Here is a 20,553-nt window from a genome sequence, read left to right as displayed (position 1 = left end):
GAAGAAATGCCACCTTTTGGAGCCATAAAATACAGTGAATTGAAAGCTGACACCTAATATATTTTTCATTGGATACAGATGTTCAATGCAAAACTCATTCTTTCAGCTTTCATAAAAGGGAACAGAACTAAAATACTCTGGCTTAGTGTACAATATGCAGTGACCAAACTGCTAATGCAATGCAGCATTTAAAATAATATAAATATATTGTTAAATAGCAGAAGATAGAAGAATTTTTCCATGTCTGTATAAAGAGAAAATACCTTGAAATAATATTTAGGTTTTTTAATGCTTGACCAATGAAATAATAAATCATAGAACAGAATAGGTATTAGAATGTGATTTTGCTTTTACCCGTGTTTAAGAAAAATGCTTTCCGAGTCAAATTAAAATCTTGAGAAGGTTAAAAATCTGAAATGCAATTTTTAGAAGAAAATGAGTCTATTATAAAATACAATACTGTATTAAAAATAAAGCTGTTCCTATAACACAGTAATTTTTCACATTTAGCTTTCTAATGGTTTTATAACTTTTGCCAAAAATGCTGATGGGGCATATGGGAAAATAAGTAGGCCAGAATTGTGATGAAGGTTTCTGAGGTGCTGAGATGTTCAATTTTTGTATCTGTGGGCTATTATAGTTCCAGTCCTGGCTTCAGCTGAGCTGGAGGCACCGCTGAAATATTGTCAGTTATGCACAAGCTACCGCTGAACGTCTGCAGTGCTGCTGCTACTGCTCTTTTGCCTGGAGAAGTCATTTAGGTATACGGGAGCTATAAAGTGGGCTATATGGCAGAGAGAATTAAGGGGGAATAAAAAGGGGAAAAAAAATTCACATTAAACAGATATTTCTGAAGTAGAAATGTGTTAGAAAAAACAAGTTTAACATCAACCAAAGATACAGGTCTGCTGTTTTATCTGAAAACGATTTGTGGCAAAGGTCTTTCTTTGTCTCAGTCTTTGATTTTTATCTGACCAAACTGGAAAGACTCACAATTTTTTGCCCAAAGTATGTTGAAGTATCTGCCGGTTTCCAGGCATGGGCCTAGAGAAATCAACCTTCCTTTAGCGTTTTTTGAAATCATATTTCTTTATAATACTGCTGTCTTCAGTGTTCGAAATGATGTTGACTACAATGTACCAGCAATATGTTGCAGAAGTACAATATTAATTTTGTATTATTTTTGTTACTTTTGAACGTTAGTTTCCCCTCTCTTATGAGTGAAAAGGTACAGAAAAGCTTTACTTCTTTTTCCTAAACCTACTTTTCCTAGGTTTTTTTGACAAAAAATTGTTGCAAACCTGTTCTAAACACATTAGTATTTTCAGTTTCCAGGCATCTCATGGAGAATAATTTTTCCCAAACTAACTAGAAAAAACAAAACCCTGGTTTAGTCAGGCAGCTGCCTGTTGATTAATAATCTGTGGCAAAAACACGCGACCAGCACCGGGCAGACTTCTGCTTATTGTCCTGCTTGCCAGCAGGCTGGTTTTGAGTAGCAGGGGTGGATCTGGATGGGATGAAGAATCACTCGCACTTCAGATTAACTTACTTATTTACTATTGTTACTGGTGATTGCTGTGTAACAGCCTATCAAAAATGAGTTGACAGTGTTATTCCTGTTCCTAAACAACATATGTAAATATCACCAAAAATAAATAAATCCTGTCTTAATATGAAGAGCAAGGAATAGTCCTTGATGCTGTCTTTATATTAGAAGTTGAGGGCTGAAAAATACAGCTGCTGGTCAAAAACTTGTCCGAAGAGAAGGCAAATTCTCCAGTAGAAATGTGGAAATGGAAAACCTTCAATAAGAAAAAGGAATGTCTTTATTGGAAATGATGTTAAGATGCTGGAAGTTTGGTTGAGGCTGGTAAATGATTCCATTCTCATCTGGCCTGCCCAGCCTGGTCAGAATGCACATCTCATCATGGGACTCCAGTGATCTCCTCTGCCGGGAGAATGTAATTATGGTGTAATGGAAGGTCATCTGGTCTGCCGTAGCCAGGGAGGACGATCTGTGGCAGCTGAAGTACAGCGTCATCTAGCATGAAAATAATGGATATATTTTGAAATCAGAGTATTTTGGCTTTGTTCTTTGGGTGAAAAATTTAATTTGTGTGGCAAGTAGATACATAACATGAAATTTCATTCTCTCCTTTTTTTTTTTTTTTTTTAAATGTACCTAACTTCTGACAAAGCTCTTTCAAAGGAGCATTGCAGTCACTGTGGTCTTTTGTCAACTTCTTGCAGGATCAAGTCTTACAGTCTTTTTTAAAAAATACGTTCCTTTCCTTCTTGAGATGGTTTTCTGCTTCTGTTACAGAATAAGCTGCGGTAGCGTTAGCAACCCTTACACTATAGCTCCCCACACACGCTTGTGTGAACTGTTTGCCTGCTGTCTTTCAAAACACTATGCTAAAAGCACTGGAATTTCATAGATACTTGGAGTCTGATATGCTGGAATTATTTTTCAAATATCACATGCCTTCCCAAAGAAAGCATGCTATTTATTAAAAATTTGCTGAACGTCTACCATTAAAGTAGTAGTGAGGTTATTCACAAAATAGTAAAATGGATGCAAGTTATTCAGTTAAAGCATATTTCAAGTTGATGTCAAGATTTCTATTGATTTCTCTTTTGACACAAATGCAGTCTATACTATTGCACGCTTTTTGCCATGTTAACTTTCTGTTTGCTGTTCAGGTAGAGAAATAACAGCAGAAACCTTTATGGAGAAATTGGATAATGGTGCCTTGCTTTGTCGGTTAGCTGAGACCCTGCAGGAGAAATTTAAAGAAAACAGCTTTGATGCAAACAAGCCTGGCAAAGTAAGTGTCGGTAAATGTTCTAGCATGTATTATTAGTATCTGAGGTACCTGACTGTTTTGGTACTGAACTATTTTGCTCAATTAAGAGTTTTAGTTTGTGGAGGCTCTGCAAATGGGCAGGGAGATGTTTTTTTCCGAGTAGAAAAATTACAATATAAAATTGGGGGAATAAATACTTCTTGAGTAATTATTAAAGTAACTATGAGAGGAAGTTACTCAAAAAATGTCATGTAACATAGAGCAAGATCTAGCAGTGTGATGTGGTAGCTAATAGAGAAAATGGGATCCTTGTTTTTATTTGCAAGGGGAATATTAAGTAGCTCTGGGAGGTGCCTTTTCTTCCATAAACAGCGGTTAGGAGGCCAACAATAAAATTCTGTACTTAGTTTCAGTGCCATTTGTTTAGATGTCCTGTTGGTGTACTGGAAGGGGTTCAGTAAATAGTTGCAGGGAAGATGTGGACAATGTGAACCTTCAGAAGATACTGAAGAGCTTTGCAAAGATCAGGTTAAGATCTATCTTGACCACAACTTCCCTTTAATTTAAATAGTTTTCTTAGGACAATCTTATTGGGAGAAATTAGAGTGTGGCAAGTTTCTTTTTGGGAGAAGTTAAATTAAATGGTTGACATATACATTAATGCATTTACTGTGAAACTGTTTTTATTTTCCTTATTGAAATCAGATACATCTTCCTTGAAAGCTAAACCAGGCAAATACCCAGCACATAAAAAAAGAGCTCAAAAGCAGAAATCACAAAAATGTATCTTCTGTTCTTGATGTTCTCATAACTAGTCTGTAGCAGGAATTAGGGCACAGCATAAATTTTATCAGCAGTTCTGAGAACTGACAGCCTTGTGTCAGCTGCAGCTGCAGAAGTTGTTTTTCTTGGTTCCAAGCTCATAATTGTTGTTGCAGAGAAATTGTCTGGACTAAGGCAGGCTTTATGTATTTCATTATTTTTAACCTTCTGTGGGTTGGGGTGGGTGCAGGGGGGTATTGTTTGCTTGCTTCTTCCCCCCCCAATGATAAAGGAAGAGATAGCTGGGAAGGAAGATAAGAAGTAGAGAAGGAAGGAAGCCTTCCTTCACAAAGGAGGAAAAGACATCTGGAACTCATATTTCATATTTCATATTTCAAATTGTAATCAGGGTTTGGTTAGTAGAAGTACTGGATGACTTCTGAGTTCTTCTTTATAATATGGTCCAGCTTGTCTTCGCCTAAGTGATGGCCTGTTAGTATTATGGTTGATCCCAAGTTGAGAAAACGCTTATGGCAGTCTTTTGGGTTGAGCCTAGGAACTAGCTAGGCAGAAAGAAGGGTTACTTGTTTCTTGGGGTTGTCCCCTTAAAAACAAACAAACGACAAAAAAAGTACTGTTATTGACAAAAACTACTAGAAGCTTCAGTGAATACCCAGAAGGTAAACTTGGCTACAGAGTTCTAAAACATCCTCTTTTCATATCTTGCCTAACTGGCATACTAGAAAATCAATTAAATCAAAAGTGCAAAGCATTTTTTTTTTTTTACAGACTGTCGTCTCAGAAAGCCATGCCTGTTTAATGTAAGATTCTTAGGAAGATACTAGTCATAAATTCATCAACAACTACAAAATTCTGGTCAATATTCAGAATATCAAACAATATGTTTCTGTTAGATGTCTGACTACTGCTTTTTGGGGTTTTCGTGGTTTTTGTTTGTTTGTTTTCCTTTTTCTTTGTATCATTAGGCTTTTGTCTGATGGTGGCTCATGTGGAGGGAGCTACCATTTGGAAAGATAACCCAGAAACGTACCAATGTTTGGTACGTGAGCTTTTGCTACTGAATAGAGGTAGACCTTCTTTCTTGTATTAACTACTTCAGCTGAGAATATGGCCTTTCTAACTTCAGTTACCTGATCCCCTTTTTTTGAACCTAAATCACATGAGAACCCAATTAGACATTTGTAATCCCATATGTTGTAATTACTTAGATTTGTTGGTCTTTTATTTGTCAAACTGGTATAACAGGCCATGCAATTAAAGGGAAAAAATTCTGCTCGACTGCTATTTTCTGGATGTATATTATTTCATAATTAGTATAGTAAGAATTCAGGGAAATGGCAGAGTAATAGATTTGTGTCATTGTAGGCTATTAGCAAGCTATTTATCCTTTCAGACTGCAGTTCCCCGTGTAGCGGTCCTCGGCAATAAGACTAGCGTACACATTGGAAAATCTGACTTGTGGTGCCAAGGAAATTAATAAGATTATACCGTATGAAATTTAGCATAGTAAGAATTCCACAACCCTCCTCTGAATCTTTATTATGTATTCTGTTAATAATACATGTGGAATTTTGAAGGTATTGGGCCATTTCTCTGTGCACAGGAAAATGGTCTTTCGCCCAGGTGCCCTGGTGACTTCACTGGCCGCTGGAAGAAGCTGCTGACTTCTATAGAGTCAAGCCTCTATCAAAATAGATAACATGCTTTTCTGCCTATATTTGTAACTTTTACATTTTTTTAGATAGAAGCAGACTGATATAAAATGAGTGGCTGCCAGAAGGATCAGCTTGCAGGCAGCGCTGAGTTGCAGCTGAGTGAGGAAGACAGGATAAGGCTATAGATAATGGGGGTTGGAGGGGAATCTTACTACATCCCTCCACAAGCTTGAAGATTTGGTCTGTTTTCATAAGTGAAGTTTTTCTTTGTATGGGAGTTCCTTCCTAGATGTCGAAGCTCCATAAAATACTTTGGGTTTAGTTCTGTCTTAGGGAAGATGATATAGCTTGTTCTGCTTGGTATGTACTAGTGATCATCAGTTCAGTTGTGCAGCTCTTTGGGGCTGTCTGGCCAGATAAGCAGCTACAGCAGCATGTGTAAGAAGACATGAAAAACTAATACTTCATCCACTGACTCATCAGTTGTTTGCCATAATTCCTTAAGTTCATATTGCGATATTCTACAGAACGTCAGAGGTTAAATCCTATTGCTTCTGTGTGAACTGCTTGTGCAGTTAAGTTCCTAGTTGCTGTCAGTTTTGCAGTTTGTTTTTTAACAAAACTGCATAATTCCCTTTCTTATTAGGGAGGACTGAACTTTCTCCAGCTTTCAGGGACTCCCTAGGTCAGTATCAGCCTTTTTAAGTGTGGAATAAATCAGGAAAGCATAAACCAAAAAATGTATGCCTCACAAAATATTGCATTTTGCAAATCTGGAGGGAAAATGGTGGTTTTGATATAAACCCTTCCTTTTTGTGTCATCTGGAGACACTTGTGGATGCTGGGGACGTTTTCAAAAGAGTTAGGCAACCACTGGTAGCATGACTTGAGAATACAGCTTTAAGAAACTGAGAAGATGATTAAAAGGCGTGCAATGCAAAAGTAGTCTTCTTTCCTTAACAGTCAGGGGAAGGCAATGAAGGAGCAACTTTTTGTGAGTGAAGGAGGTCAATGGAGCAGCTTTTTATGAGTGACTGAGTAGGTTAGGATCCCTCAGTGTGGAGGAGTCACATGCGATTCCTACCCCATTACATGGGGGCATGTGATGGAACCTGCACAATCAGGAATGGCATGGTAGAGGGTCAGTCTTTTCTATACAGAAGCTACGGGATATTGAACGAAGCTAGCAGGAGCCAAACAAACAAAAGGAGGTCCTTGTTTATGAACCGGTTGGAAATTTCTTTCCAATGAAGGTTAAAGTTTACTTAGCTCAAAGAAAACACTGAATAAGGTAATGGAAGAGAGATCTCTTGGAAGACTGAATACACAGAAACCCCATCTAGACGAGGAAGTCCCCCATAGCTGAAAATATTTGGAGCCTGAGAAGGGATTGGGAGGTGTAACATGTTTGCTGCAGTCTTAGTCTTACCTAGGTGCTCACTTAGGGCCGGTCTGGGTTAGATGAACCTTTGTCTGACCCAGTAGGGTCACTCATGTTCTGTGTGTTAGTGCTTCTTGGGGCTGAATACCTGGCTGGTTGTGCAGGTGGACATGGACAAGTCTGTCCTTTCACGAGGGTCAAACTTCAAAGAAATTATTTTAAATGAAATAATGTACTTTTTGTTCTATACAAAGATGCCTCTTTAGGACTGAATCCCGACAGCTAAAAATAGCACCTGAGTCACACTCTGCTTTGGTATCTGTTATCCAGGGGAGTAATGTGTGATTGTGGGTGCTGGAGTTTGGCAGCCTCGGGTGCCATTTACGCAGTCTCTGCTCATTGCGCTTCTGAGCTTAATGCCATAATGGGCACTTTTGGATATCGTAATAGATACTCTGAATGCATCCTCCACGAGTCTAGCTCCCTTACCCTGTGGTGTCTGATTTGTTAGTCATTCAGTAATGAGTTAATAAAAGCATTTCGATTTCTAAAGGTGAAGCATTTGAGTTGTTCATTTCAAAGGCTGTTAGGTGCTAGGTTCTTTTGCAAATCCCAGAGGACAATGTCCTTCATTGCTAAGCAGCTAAATCACGCTTCAAAATGTGATGATTCTGAAGACAGTGATGTTGTACCTGATCCTTTGCTTCAGACAGAAAAAACTGAGTTTTAAGTGAAGATGGAAATATTTAACAGGGAGGGTAGTGTTAGACTGGTGCGACTGTATGCTATATTCTTAAAGTAATTTTTTCCCTTTTGGAGATTTTACAGTCATAAACAAATCTAATCATGTACATTTATAAAATGGCAAGGAGATGACTGACATCAATCTTAATAAATGCTCCAGATTTGTATGGTAGTAAGTTGTTGGAACTACCTGTGCTGCTGCTGCTAATGATCTACGGTCTAGAAACTACAGACTTATTATTATAGCAGGAGTTATTCCGTAAAAGTGATTCATGTCACAGGATGCCATTTTGTAATTTTCTCCCATTGGCTTGGATTTCATCTCCGTGCTCTCCTGGCAGTATTTTACTTTTCATGACAGATAGTTAATTTGAGAATTTCACAGCTGTACAAACAAATTCAAAGTATCAAGGCATGTGCAGTATGCACAGAGCCCACGTTTGCTTGGGCTTAGTTTAGTAAGCCCATTAATTAAGATTTTAAAGTAAACATAAATAAATTGTGTTAATAGTTACCACCATTTTAATAGGCAGGGCATAATAGTCTGCCCACCATCCTTGAAGCTGCCTATGTATTTATGAACATTCCACTGAAAACAATGTTTTCATGGCAAATGAATGAAAACAGGTTGAAGTTGAGTCATCTCTCTTAGAAACACTTTTGAATAATGAATCAGAATATAAAATTCAGCCTCGTTTTCAGGAAGCCGGGATCTAGACTTGATTTGGCCTATAAAAGAAATAATAGTGAGTACAAAATAAATCCAGGTGCAAATACCTCCTAAGTCCTAGGATGTTTCATTTAAATATGCACTTAATTTTATTCTTCCAATGGGAGCTGATTTAATAAGATTAAACTGAATGTGCACTGAAATAAAGCTGTTGTCTAGAAAACAGTGAGTCATTTTTGTCCTTGTCATTTTGTGTGTGCACTTCCATTGAAACTGTCTATGAAAACAGTAATTTATGCACACACATTCAGGTATTTCCTAACATTAAGAGGTTCTGTCCACATCTTAGCTGTAGTCGTAGTATCTGAAGTGTATTTTGCAGTTGTTCTGTATCCAAAGCTCTCATTTGCTCCTGGGAAATATACTTAGCAGACCTGGTATGTGGTGGGTGTAGATCACCGTGACAGCATTGGCTTCTCAGAGTCACGCAGGTTTGCGTAAGGTGAGATTTTTGGCCTAATAAGAGTACTTCGAGATCATATTATGCATTTTGAGAGTTACAATTAGGAGATCTAAACCATGGTTTGGGATGGAAGTGTTTTGCCTGTAATTAAGTTCTAATATTAGTTGGATCTCTGAGGCGAAACAATTCAGCAGTTACACAACTGAAAACTCATGGTTTGTTTTAAATGTCAACATGTTTATGTTTCTAAACATAAATATCTGTGGAAGTAGAGGCAGAATCCTGCAAACTAAAAGACTTGAAAAGCCAAGGAGTTGACTTGAATTCTGTCAATATTGAAAGAAAAGGCTAGCGATAAAAGAACAAGATTATGAACTGGAGGCCAAGTTAATTTCCCATCTCAGCTCTAAGCTTATTGTTTGCTTTTGGGAGAATAAATCCCCGTAGTTTCATTTTTTACATCTGTAACCTGGGAGTGCTGTTCGCTGTACAACAGTGGCTTGATTTGTGAATATTGTAAATCACTCTGAGCTGCTCTTGTACCAAAGAGTACTGCTAGCCCATTTGGTGAGCTGTGATTAGTATTAGGTAGTTCCCATTATGAAAATAAATTGATATTTGACTCTGCTTATTTACAAGAAACATGGAAACTCACGGTTCTCTAAATACAGATAGGAGACAGGCCTTCGCTTGTGAATCTACTGCTTCCAAGGGCTTGGTGTATGCTCTGCAACGGGGCCACAAGCAAGTGTAGTGAACCTAGTCCTCCCAAAGCAGAGAATCTGGATCAATGGCTTAGAATTTGACTCATCGCCCGAACCAGTGAGAATTGGAATTGAGTAACAGCTCTGGGATTGCTCTAACAACTTATAAGAACAAAAGATGTGTTTATGCTTGTTCTATCTCTTCAATCATTCCTTAGCATAAAGCGAATTATGTCAATGGAGGAATTATCAGAATCACGGAGGTTCACGAGAAGTAACAAATGCCTCAGAGTCTCCAAGGCAAGCATCATCAAGGAAAGCAAAGTGTCTGGCAGCAGTTTAGAAATGAGAAAATTTGGTTTCAGAAAACATTGTGTCTTCATACGGGTGTATTATCACATAGGTTAAGTGACAAATGAATATGCTACTGTAACCCTCATTTGTAAGTAACCAGGAAGATCCATTCAAATCTCGGACAAGGTGAGATACTTGTACAGATAATGTAAGGTTAAATTGTTGCTTTTATTTCCAGAAGACCATACGCATCTGACAAATTGTAGATGATGTAGGTCATGCTAGTATATTTTCACCTCAACTGATGAAATATCAAACCAGAAAGAGAACTAGGAAAATATTTAATTTCCCAAGGCAGCTAGCTTGGCTGGTAGACAGGAGGCAGGCTGTGCTTGGCATAATTCAAAGCCTCAGTAGTTGGTTTAAGATCTAACTAAATCTGAATAAAGTAGTAAGACCACCGTATTTTTGAAGGGGTCTTAAAAATGAGGAGGCTAATAAAAAATTCTTTGGGCTAGATGTTATAGTTTACAAAATTAACACTGAAGCTCTCTGACCTTCCCTTACTGGAGTTGTCAAAAAGAGGGTGTGTGTTAAAATTATCCAGGGTATCAAAATGCAAAAAATAAGCCAAAGCAGATACTTCATTTTTCTTCTTCAAGTAGAAAAGGTCTTGCCCCAAGGAAATCTTCCTCTTGACAAACGACTGAGGTGCCATGCAATTAAAATGAGTAAATTTATAATTTCCTTTCATTTGGTCTTTCTGAAGTACAGTAATACTTTTTGAACTTACTGCATCAATGTATTCTCAATTAAGAATGAGACTAAACAGAGTTGGGTATGTGTGATCGCTGTGAGAACATCCATGGGTACAGTAGAAAGAATTGCTTCAATTTGTTTAAAATTTGGAAAGGGTATAAATTTTCCTGCCTGAAGGTGTAATTCAAGTTCAAATGGAATGGGCTAAGAATACATTTTCTCTTTGGACAGTCTCTTTTATCTTTGTCTGCTTTGAAGTATCTTCCTGTGAAGCATGTGGACCTTAGTCCTCTTAGATCCTGGATGGCTGAGCTGAAAATCTCATCTAATCAACACGGTGGTTCTGTTTTGACTGTAGGCTTCAGTTGCTCGAGTTTATCTGTGTCCTGTAGATGGGATGGATTCCCAGCAAATAGTGTTCTCTAAGCTTGATGCCTTGAGCCTCTCTGTCCAGTGTAGAGTCCTCAGCCATGGCAGAGCGATGTTCAGGCACTCTCTGTAAGTTATAAATCTGACTCTCCAGTGGAGGACTGCGTGAATGTAGTTAGTCTATGGATGGATTCTTTGTGGTCTGGGGCAGCAAGTTGCTTGTCTGCACACTTGTACTTTCTGGAGACTTTTGTTTTGCAAGAAAAGCTTTTGGAGCCAATTTCTAATCATTTACAGTATAGATATGGCCCTCAGTTACTTGGGAGAAAAAAAAAAAAAGTAGAGCATTGTCTTTTTGTGTATTAATCTTCATAGTGACAGACTGATGTGGATATGAGAGGAAAAGAATAATCTTCTGAAATGACTCACAAGTGCTAATCCATCTGGAAGGAATCATTTCCACAAGACTAAAGCTGTTGGTTAGAGTGTTCCTCGTACCTTTCTCAGACATGTCAATAGCTCATGTTCAGCTGGATTGCTCCCAGGTTTCTTGCAGATACTGTAGGATTTGCCTGCAGCAGGTCATGTGGACAAACCCTCTATGCCTCAGCAAATAATTTTTACAACTAAGGCTTTTCTGCTAGCAGGAGAACTGCATGGTAGGCTAGAGTTCTGTTTCTCACCAGACCGTAAAAGGAGATTTCCAAACAAATGTAGGATATTCTGTGATTGTCTGCTTGGCACCTTCCAGGTGAATACATTAAAGAACTTTTTGCAAGCTTTTAGGTGCACTTGAAGCCATGCACTGTGTTGGAGGTAGAGCTACACAATCCTGGAAGGAGTACTGAGACGTCTCTCTCCCGCTAGTTCTTCCTGCTGATACTTCTTGTCCTTGGGAAAGCACGGTTTGTTCCCTTGTTTGGCTGGAGCACATTTAATGTCTGTGTGAAGTGGCCTTGCTTTTGTCAGTGAACCTGAGGTAGGGATTCTCCTGCATACCCTTCTGCTCCTATTTGACATGCAGAAATAGTCAGAATTTACATCTCAAGGTGGTTGTAATGGAAAAAGCACTGGGGATTTAAGCAGTTAACCTCCTGTTAGATCCTGCTTTGGAAAATATCCTAGTGATTCAGGCTGCAAATCAGGTTAAGAGGAGACCCAAACTTTGATTTCTAATACTATCCTTTAACTAAGACATCTCAAGGTGTTTTTTTTTTTTTTTAATTAACATTGTTTTTGTATGGAATACTAGCATTTAGGCACTTCATAAAATTTGTATTAAAACTGGAAGTTTTAACAACACTTTTACCATTACTTCAGCCCAGGTATTGCAAATAGGGATGGCATATTTTCTGAGAGAAATATATAAAGAGCCATTTTTAGATTTGCTGGATTTTGCCTTTTATGTGAAATGCATTGTACCAATCCTATTAGTTAACTATTATTTAACTATTTGTTAAGTCTTTGAAGCAAACTGTAAAAATCTTAGTAACACGTCTTTCTATGGGACTTTTTATTTAGACTATTAGGGATAGTCTGGAACAGAAATGTACGGGTTGGGACTTGAACGGAAATTAGCATATATTTTTGAAAAGCTTGAGAAAATATAATGCAGAATAACTATCTTCAGCTTAATTGTGCAATTCTTAGGTCAAACATAGTGTTAGTAGCTTTTAGGGAATAATGAATAAGCAAGAACTACAGAATTTTGTCCATTTACCAGTGGTGAGTCTTGAACATACAATAATGAGCCAATATTTCTGAAACAATGGGAGTAGTGAATATACAGCCATAAGTGATGACTGCAATGCAGAAGGAGAAAACAGAAGTCACTTTCAGGGCTAGACACCAATTTAAAGATACCATAATTATGTCTAATTCGTAATAAACATGTATTCTCATTTGGGCTTGTATATGTAAATTGGCCCCAAATGCTTCAAGTATACAGTAAAGCTTTGTTCACAACTTTAGAGGCTGATCTAAGGCTGATTTGGAAATTTGGCTCTGTAGATTAACATTCCAACATGTTTTTCAAATCATGGACATTTTTAAATTCTGCGCCAGCTTAGAATTCCCAGGGCTCTAGCAGTTTCCTTGTGGTTTCTAATTGGAAAACTCGGAGAAAATCAGATTCTTTATCATAAAGGCAAAGATGCAATTTTTCTTAAAAATGAACATACAGGTCTTGGAGAATCAGACTTACCTGCAGTGAGCGACATGTGAAATTCTTCCTGAATGTTTTCAGCATCTGCATTAAAATTGTATCTTTGTTAAACATCTGGAAATCCAAAAAAAAGCGAACAGATAAAGCATCTGAAAGAATTCTGTCTTCCTTTAGGCTGCGTAGATCTTTATCACAGTCTTCCTTGACATTTGGCTCATGTTAGGTAAAGCACCATTTGGAACTAATCTTACAGAAAGAGCTGGGAACCCCCCACCCCACCTCGCATTTCGAAAGGTCACCAAGTGTGAGATTGATCATTGAGAGAAAAACAGGAGGGAAAGGAAGAAGAGGCATGACTGTCATACAGCAATATACCTGGTGGTATAATTACATGAAAGAATTTGAATGGCATCTTATATTTGCTATTCAGACTGCCAGTTGAAAGGTTATCCGCTATAATTCCACAGATCAAAGAAATATGTTGATTATTTGAGCTATACTATACTGCACTCTAAGTGAAATTATGGAAACATCTTTTGATATGAAATTTTAGAACCTATAATGTGTTTTGATGGACTTCAGCTATCCCAACTGAAATTTTCTAAGCATTGTCATTAGCTTGGGTTCTTCTGGAATGATTAAGGGGAAAAAGTGATTTTGAAATTTCTGAGGCTAAAATAAGTTGGTTTTGCCAAAATGTAATACTTCTCATGTTTAACTTTATTTTGAGAGAATCATATCCCCTTCAGGAATGTGATGTTTGATAAGACATGGCCATGGGTTAATAAGATGCTTTTTGAAAAGTGTCCTATGATCAGATTCAACAGGTTTATACCTCAGGGAACTATTGCTGCTTATGCATGTAGTTGCCATGTTCATCCAAAGGTCCTGCTCTGTGACACTGAAATAGCCACAAGGAACTTACTCAAATGCAGCCCTCCTGGTTTTCTCATTAGATTACAATATTGCCATGGTTTCATGGTGTCATGGTTTAACCCTGCCTGTAACTCAGCCCCATGCAGCTGCTTGCTTGCTCCCCCACAGTGGGATGGGGAACAGAATCGGGAGAGTAAAAGTGAGAAAACTCGTGGGTTGACATAAAGACAGTTTAACAGGTAAAGCAAAAGCTTTGCACACAAGCAAAGCAAACCAGGGAATTCATGCACTGCTTCCCATGGGCAGGCAGGCGTTCAGCCATCTCCAGGAGAGCAGGGCTCCATCACGTGTAACGGTGACTTGGGAAGACAAACGCCATCACTCCAAACATCTCCTGCTTCCTTCTTCCCCCAGCTCTATGTGCTGAGCATGATGTCAGATGGTGTGGGACACCCGTGAGGTCAGTTGTCCCGGCCGTATCCCCTCCCATCTCCTTGTGCCCCAGCAGAGCATGGGGAGCTGGAAAAGTCCTTGACTAGTGTATGACTAAACATGTCCACACTATCACCACTGTTTTTAGCACAAATCCAAAACACAGGCCCGTACTAGCTACTGTGAAGAAAAATAACTTTACCCCAGTCAAAACCATCACAAATAGAATTGAGGGAAATTCAGAAACTAGGATTCTTCAACTAATTCCATGATAATTCAGCTCTGGTTTCTGTGGTTGTGAAGGGGAAAAGATCACGATCATGTATCAATCATAGGATCATTAAGTTGGGAAAGACCTCTAGGATCCTGAAGTCCAACTGTCAACCCAACACCAGCACGTCTCCTAAACCATGCCCTCAAGTGCCACGTCTACACATCTTTTAAATACCGCCAGGAATGGTGACTCTATGATAAGGTGTAGTTGTCCTCTGAAAGAGCAGCTGTGAGAATTGCCCCGTTCTGTGCTAACCAGATATTATAGAAGCAACCTATTATGAAATGCCAATTTTAAAAATCCCCATGTAAATTCTGAAAACCAGAGCTGTAAGGACAAAGTACAGAGCATTTATTGATTGGGAATGAACTACCTAGTCCCAGGCTTTACCCTTTACGTTTGTTTTCAGGAACACTGTAAGGAGGTCTTTGCCACGACTTATCTGAGAGCCTTTGCTTTAGTTTCTCTGTTTATAAAATGTTAATGAACTTATTTTCTTTATTTTGATTGTAGTCTCTCTCTTTAATGCTATTATAGCATTAGAAGAAAAACCAAACCACCTCTGATGTTTATGTTTGGGCTGGTAGTATTTTCAGGTTGTAGATAAGTAGAAGTAACAGCTTTTATTCTATGGTGTGTACGTGCCTGGACTTTGTAAATTACTTTTACAAGAACTTGAAAGACTATTAATAAAAGTGCACTTGTCAGTAGGCATAGATCTGTTACACAGTTAGATGTCCAGAAATTTTGGAAGTCAATTTCTAGACCTCCCCAAGACTTTGGAATTTAGTGACTTAATCCCATCCTCAGTTACACAAATTCAGTGGGCAGGAACAGGGTCTGACATCTGTTAAAATGGGCTCTTTGTTGTCAGCTTCCATTAGTTGCGCTCACCTGCTCTCCCATGGAAGGTTGCTGGTGGTTGGTGTCTGTACGTTATTCAGCTGCCCAACAGCCACCCTCTCGTAGGTGGCCTTCTGACTCATTCACAACATGTTCCTCATGTTTCCTCGTCTAGTTTCTCTTTCCAGGCATTGCCAGGTAATTCAGTTGCTGAATATCAGTTGACCCTTAACAGAAATTCATCAAGTCATATTTTACTGAGGCTTTTGGTTTCAGTGAGAGAGGTGTCACTTATTCTGGCAAACTTTATGATTTTTGCCTCATATGTTGAAAGGGACATGTCCCTTGACTACATTTAAATGTTACTAGTCAAATAATCAAATGTGCTTAAGCTGGTGAATGACGCTTCTGCCATGCCAATTTTTGACATTATTTACTTCTGGGTATCCCAGTTGTCTGGTGCATTGTACGTGAATTCAATCATCTCTTGTAATCTTTGGCTTTCTAACACGCTGCTGGAAGTAGGAGTTGCAGTATTTCTGTTAAATTAGTTTTTCATAACTATTTATTAACCCCATATTTTTGGAATGATAACCAATTGTTTTCTTCTTTTGCTGTGTGACCAGTAAGCTGTGTCTTGGACAGAGGACTTAAATGAACAAAGCTACGGACAAATTCTTAACTTCTAAAACTATATTGTTGTTAAATTAAGCTTATTGTCCACCTATGCTTACTCTTAAGAAGTTAAAACTAATGCTACATGGAAGAAGTGGGAGAATGTATTCTACTTTGACAGTAATAGCACAGCCAAACCATTCACTTAGTTTTGTATTTATTTTAACATTGTGGTCTCTATGTTGATATAAAGCCTTGATGATGTTAATTATTTTTATTGGCATATCATAAATCTGTTAGGTATTCCAAAGTGATCACAAATGCTTTCTTAGAACCTAGGAAGTTGATAATGAGTGATTTTTGGCTTTCGGTTATCTCTGCAGTGATTAGGTAGGGTAACAATCTGGTCAACACATGATCTTTAAACTTGAAATCCAACCTGCTATCCCATTAAAATGACATCTCTCTACAGTACTTAATAAGACGGTGCAAAGATTGTATTTCACTGAAGGACAATGCTTTGTCACTCGTGAAGTGAATGGCTTAGGGATGCTTTCTTTGTTGTAAGTGCAATGTCATTTTTCATTAATCTGGAAACTGTTCCTGGTTTCGTGTCTGTTGAAAAGTTTGGCAATCATTATTGATGTCTCCTAAGCCTTCAAAATTTCCATGCTGAGTTTTCATTTTTAAAAAATTTTCCTTGATTTTAACTTCTATTGCAGCTTTGGGAGGGCTGGGGGTGGGTGGGTGGGTGTGTTATGTATTTTTTTCTTAGGTTTTATTTTTTGCAGTGGGAAATGCTTCATTTCAAATTCTGTCTATGTATTTCCGTATTTGGAGTTCCTTCCATCCATTTTGGATATGCATTTAGCACATTCTTTTGATTGTTGGTCCAGTTGTTACATTTGTAAAGTGTTCTCTCCCATAGTACACGGTGTAGGAGGAAAACAAAACTGGGCCCACCTTGACAAGGAGTAGTTATTTTACCTTGTAAGTATTAGAGTTTCACTTATTTAATGTCTAGTTCATACGTGTCTATGGCTATTCACTAAACCTGAATTTTGTCACTGCAAAGCTGTCTAAGGTAAACTTAATTTTCCTTTGCTGAAATGAGTGTCTGGGACACCACTTCCGTGATTTATAAATGGGTTCTGAAACACTTTAGGTTTGAGTTCCTGAGGAATTAAGAATAGCAACTGAATAAATGATGGTTGGCTAGGGATATTGTTACTCAGTGGTGAGGTGAATTTAACAGCTCGATAAGAGTAAGTGCTTGTAGCAATGAGCTTCAGTTCACTTATGTTTAACAAATTGATAAAAGTCAAGCAGAAAAATTATATTTACAGAGAAGATTGTGGCAGAGCTTCTCTTGTGTATGCCCTATCCTAAAGAGCTAATTCAGATTTTATAAGGGAAAGGAGGGCTTTCCTGAGAATACCTGAGCAAAATGAGGGCAGAACTTAAGAAGGAAAAGAGTAGCTCTGTGGCCAGTAGCAAAGTGAAAGGCAAAATTGTAAAAAGTTCAGAAGCAGATGCGTGCTCTGTCTAGCTGATAGACTCAAATTTCAGTATGAATTTGTGCTTACGAAGCGCGAAAGAGTTACGTAAGAGACACCGCTGCAGTCAGATACTGCAGTCTCCGTAGTGTTACTTTTCCCCCCTTTTTGGTTAATGTAGGTCATCAGGAGATAAACAGATTTTTCCTACGAGTGCCTAGCTAATGGTAACCCTCTTCCATAACAAACAAAATTGCTAATCTTTTCCCTTTTATTCAAGTGTGACTGACAGTTCAAAAAGCTGTGAAATCATCTATTCAAAGAGCAGGGTATGATTAGCGATCTTCAGAACATGGCTCTATTAAAAAAATGTGGGTTTTGACGTGTATTTGTTGACCCTCGTTTTGGAAAAACAGTACCAAAAAAATACATTTTTCCGTGTGATTTCAGAGCATTGGTGTAAGAGAGTCCCTTTTGGGCTTAGAAGTGAACCTGACAGCATTTTTCCAGGATTGCATCATATGTTTCACTCACACTTTCACATCCTGCATTAAACCACATGCATGCACATCAACAAGACAAGATTGTAAAAGGAGTGTAACTGGGGAACTGTTTTCATGATATTTGATAGGAGTAATTGCGGCCACTGCTGTTTCAAAGCAACTGCGGTTATACTATACTATGTCAACAAAAGTCACTTTTGCCATATGGAAACCTAATTACTTCAGAATGATCTGTTAGAAGGCACTTTTGAGATAGTCGGGCCATTTATACAAATCAGTAAAAAATATTTGTCCGTGAAACCTTTCTTAAATAAGAGCTTTCACGTCTTATAGGTTGAACGTTACAGTGATAGTTTGGAAATGTTTAAAAAGTAGACTTCTATTTAAAAGGTGGCAGGGAAATATATTAGGTGATAAGAAAATATGAGTACTTCCCTATGATTTCTGTGATAAACCTGATCGTGCTATTGTTGAATGGAGAGGAGGGTTTTTTGCTGTTCTCTTCAGCAAGGCCCTAATGTGGGAAATGGGATGAAATATAAAACGCTACATTTTAGTGAGGCTGTGATGCCAAGGATATTTATCTGTGTAGTATTTGTTCCATAAAATGACTTAAAGCTTCCCCCTCCCCTCCCTTCAATAACGTAGGATTTTTCCTTTCTGTAATCCAGGGCATGCCTTGTTTTTACATTTGGGTGTTTGTTGCTTCTGAGTTATTTGGAGCACCTATTGATCAGAATTTTTTTCTGTCACTATGAAAATAGAGAATATTGCAAGTTTGATCAGTTGATGTGATAGTTCTGCACCCAGACTCTTATTATTTGCTGTCAGTAGCTGTTACTACAAACCTGTACTTCTGAAAGACACTGTAATATTTATAATTGTAAAAGCAATGTTGCAAGCCCCATGAATGTCCAGGTTTCACAGTGAAGCTGGGTTAACTGATGTGTTTAAAGGTCTGTTGTAGTTGTCAAGGTGTAGAATCGTAATTTATGGATAGTCCATTACGTGCATGAAGTTTTAGATGGTTTGTTTGCTGACTCGAACTGCATAGATTTCTGACACATAAACCAGCTGTTCTGAATTGCTTTCCTTGAAAGCATTTCTATATTCAGTCATTATGATCTACCTAAATCATTAGACATAAAATATCTAGAACAAGATTTATGCATGTGATGTTAGTACCGGGGAGCAGCAGTGACCCAGGGGAACCCTAGAGTTTTATGCGTTCCTGCAAGGCATCGCAACGCCTTCCCAAGAACCTCTTTTAAGAAAGGCAGTGTAGGTTCTCCTGGCTGCCTCCTCGCTTCCAGCTGCTGTTGTACTGCCGAGGGCATCAGTGCCAAGGAGAAGCTCCTGGTCTCCAGGACCAGTGCTGCAGATTTGCTCATGCCCTGTGGGCTCAGGGCCGAGTAGAGCAGATTGGTGGTTCCTGCGCTGGGCCCAAGTCTCCTCTGATTGCTAGATGGCAGCTGCCAGCCCTTGAGCACTACATTTCTTTTTTTCAGGTTTTTGGTTTTGGTTTTGTTTTTTTTTGGTGGGGGGGGTGGGGTGGGGGGTGGGTAGGGGGGTGTGGATGTGGGTGGTGGTGTTCCTAGTTCAAATTTCCTGAAATAATATGAAGGCTTTATCAGAGACTTCCAGAACAGTGTTTAATACCCTTAGTATGACATGAAAGAATATAAGCTGGTTATCAGGAGATGTGTCAGGATGAAGTAGTTTAAAGGCACAGAATCAGCTGGGCTGAAATTGTAGAACTGAGTGGAAGGAGACAAACCTGGTATGATTTCACTTATAATGCCTTTCTGAGCTGTTCCTGGGGTCATAAACGGTTTTTATCTATCTTGGAGAACACTTTCTAGTCTTCTGCAAAGGAAAGCCTGAGAACTAAGTAACGTATAGGTGCTCTGGAAAACCCAGAGATGAGAGCTGAGGAGGGAACTAGGAGATGACATGATCTGACACTGCAGGTCTGCTTTCAAATGAAGAGTAATGGTAGCTTTATCTCCTTTCCATGCTCTCTGAAGTAGCTTGTGCACAAGCCTGCGAGTGCCAGGAATACTGGAGCTGGCTTCTGTCACCTTGTTCCTGCTACAGTGCTGCTAATCCATTATAAGGTCACCCAGGATTTGTGCTTTAAATTGGATGTAGTCATTCAAAAAATTTAGAGTATAGTTTTATCAGGTATAATTTGTTTGCTGTCCTTACCATTGACCTGTTAACTCAGTTGGTTCAACATCTATCTATCACTTCAGATACTCTGGTCTAAGCAGAGGTATCGCAGGAAAAGAATTTCATTCCCTTTGATTTTAATGGTGTTAAACCCACTTGTGGCTGCTGGTAATTTGGTTCTGTATGAATATGATCAAGTCTATTGTATGTACAGTGGATGTTTTATTATTCATATTAAGGTACAGTGCTATGAAAAGGCACCTCTTTGAATCGACCGACAAGTTAGAGCTGATTATAAACAAGCTATGTATTTCTGAAGGGATTGATTCCTCTGAAATACTAAAAAACAGAACAGTTCCTGTCAGGAACCAAGAGAACCAAAATACCTTAATAGTTGTGACCAGCCTCCCCTGGGACCCCAGCCTGCGCCCTCTGCCCACGGCCCAGGCTCCCCCTTTGACCTCATCCCTCTTCTTGCCTGAGCCATGGTGTGGACAGACCACCTCCAGCCTTGCTTTCTGCCGGCTGGGCTTTGTGGCTGGAGCC

At 38.7% G+C, this 20,553-nt stretch overlaps 1 protein-coding gene across 6 annotated transcripts in view; it reads left to right on the top strand.

Annotated features, from left to right (window-relative positions):
* GAS2 (growth arrest specific 2) overlaps nt 1–20,553 on the top strand; it is a 99,111-nt gene that overhangs the window by 15,831 nt on the left and 62,727 nt on the right. For all 6 annotated transcript variants that reach the window (XM_075094956.1, XM_075094957.1, XM_075094960.1 and 3 more), the window contains exon 3: nt 2,707–2,831. In XM_075094956.1, coding sequence (XP_074951057.1) covers nt 2,707–2,831 — 125 coding nt within the window. The remainder of the gene's footprint in view (nt 1–2,706; nt 2,832–20,553) is intronic.

This window comes from Phalacrocorax aristotelis, chromosome 5 (genome assembly GCF_949628215.1).
Source record: "Phalacrocorax aristotelis chromosome 5, bGulAri2.1, whole genome shotgun sequence".
In the NCBI taxonomy this organism is placed as follows: domain Eukaryota; kingdom Metazoa; phylum Chordata; class Aves; order Suliformes; family Phalacrocoracidae; genus Phalacrocorax; species Phalacrocorax aristotelis.
Note: the sequence above shows the minus strand (reverse complement) of the source record. Positions and strands in the feature narration are given on the sequence as shown.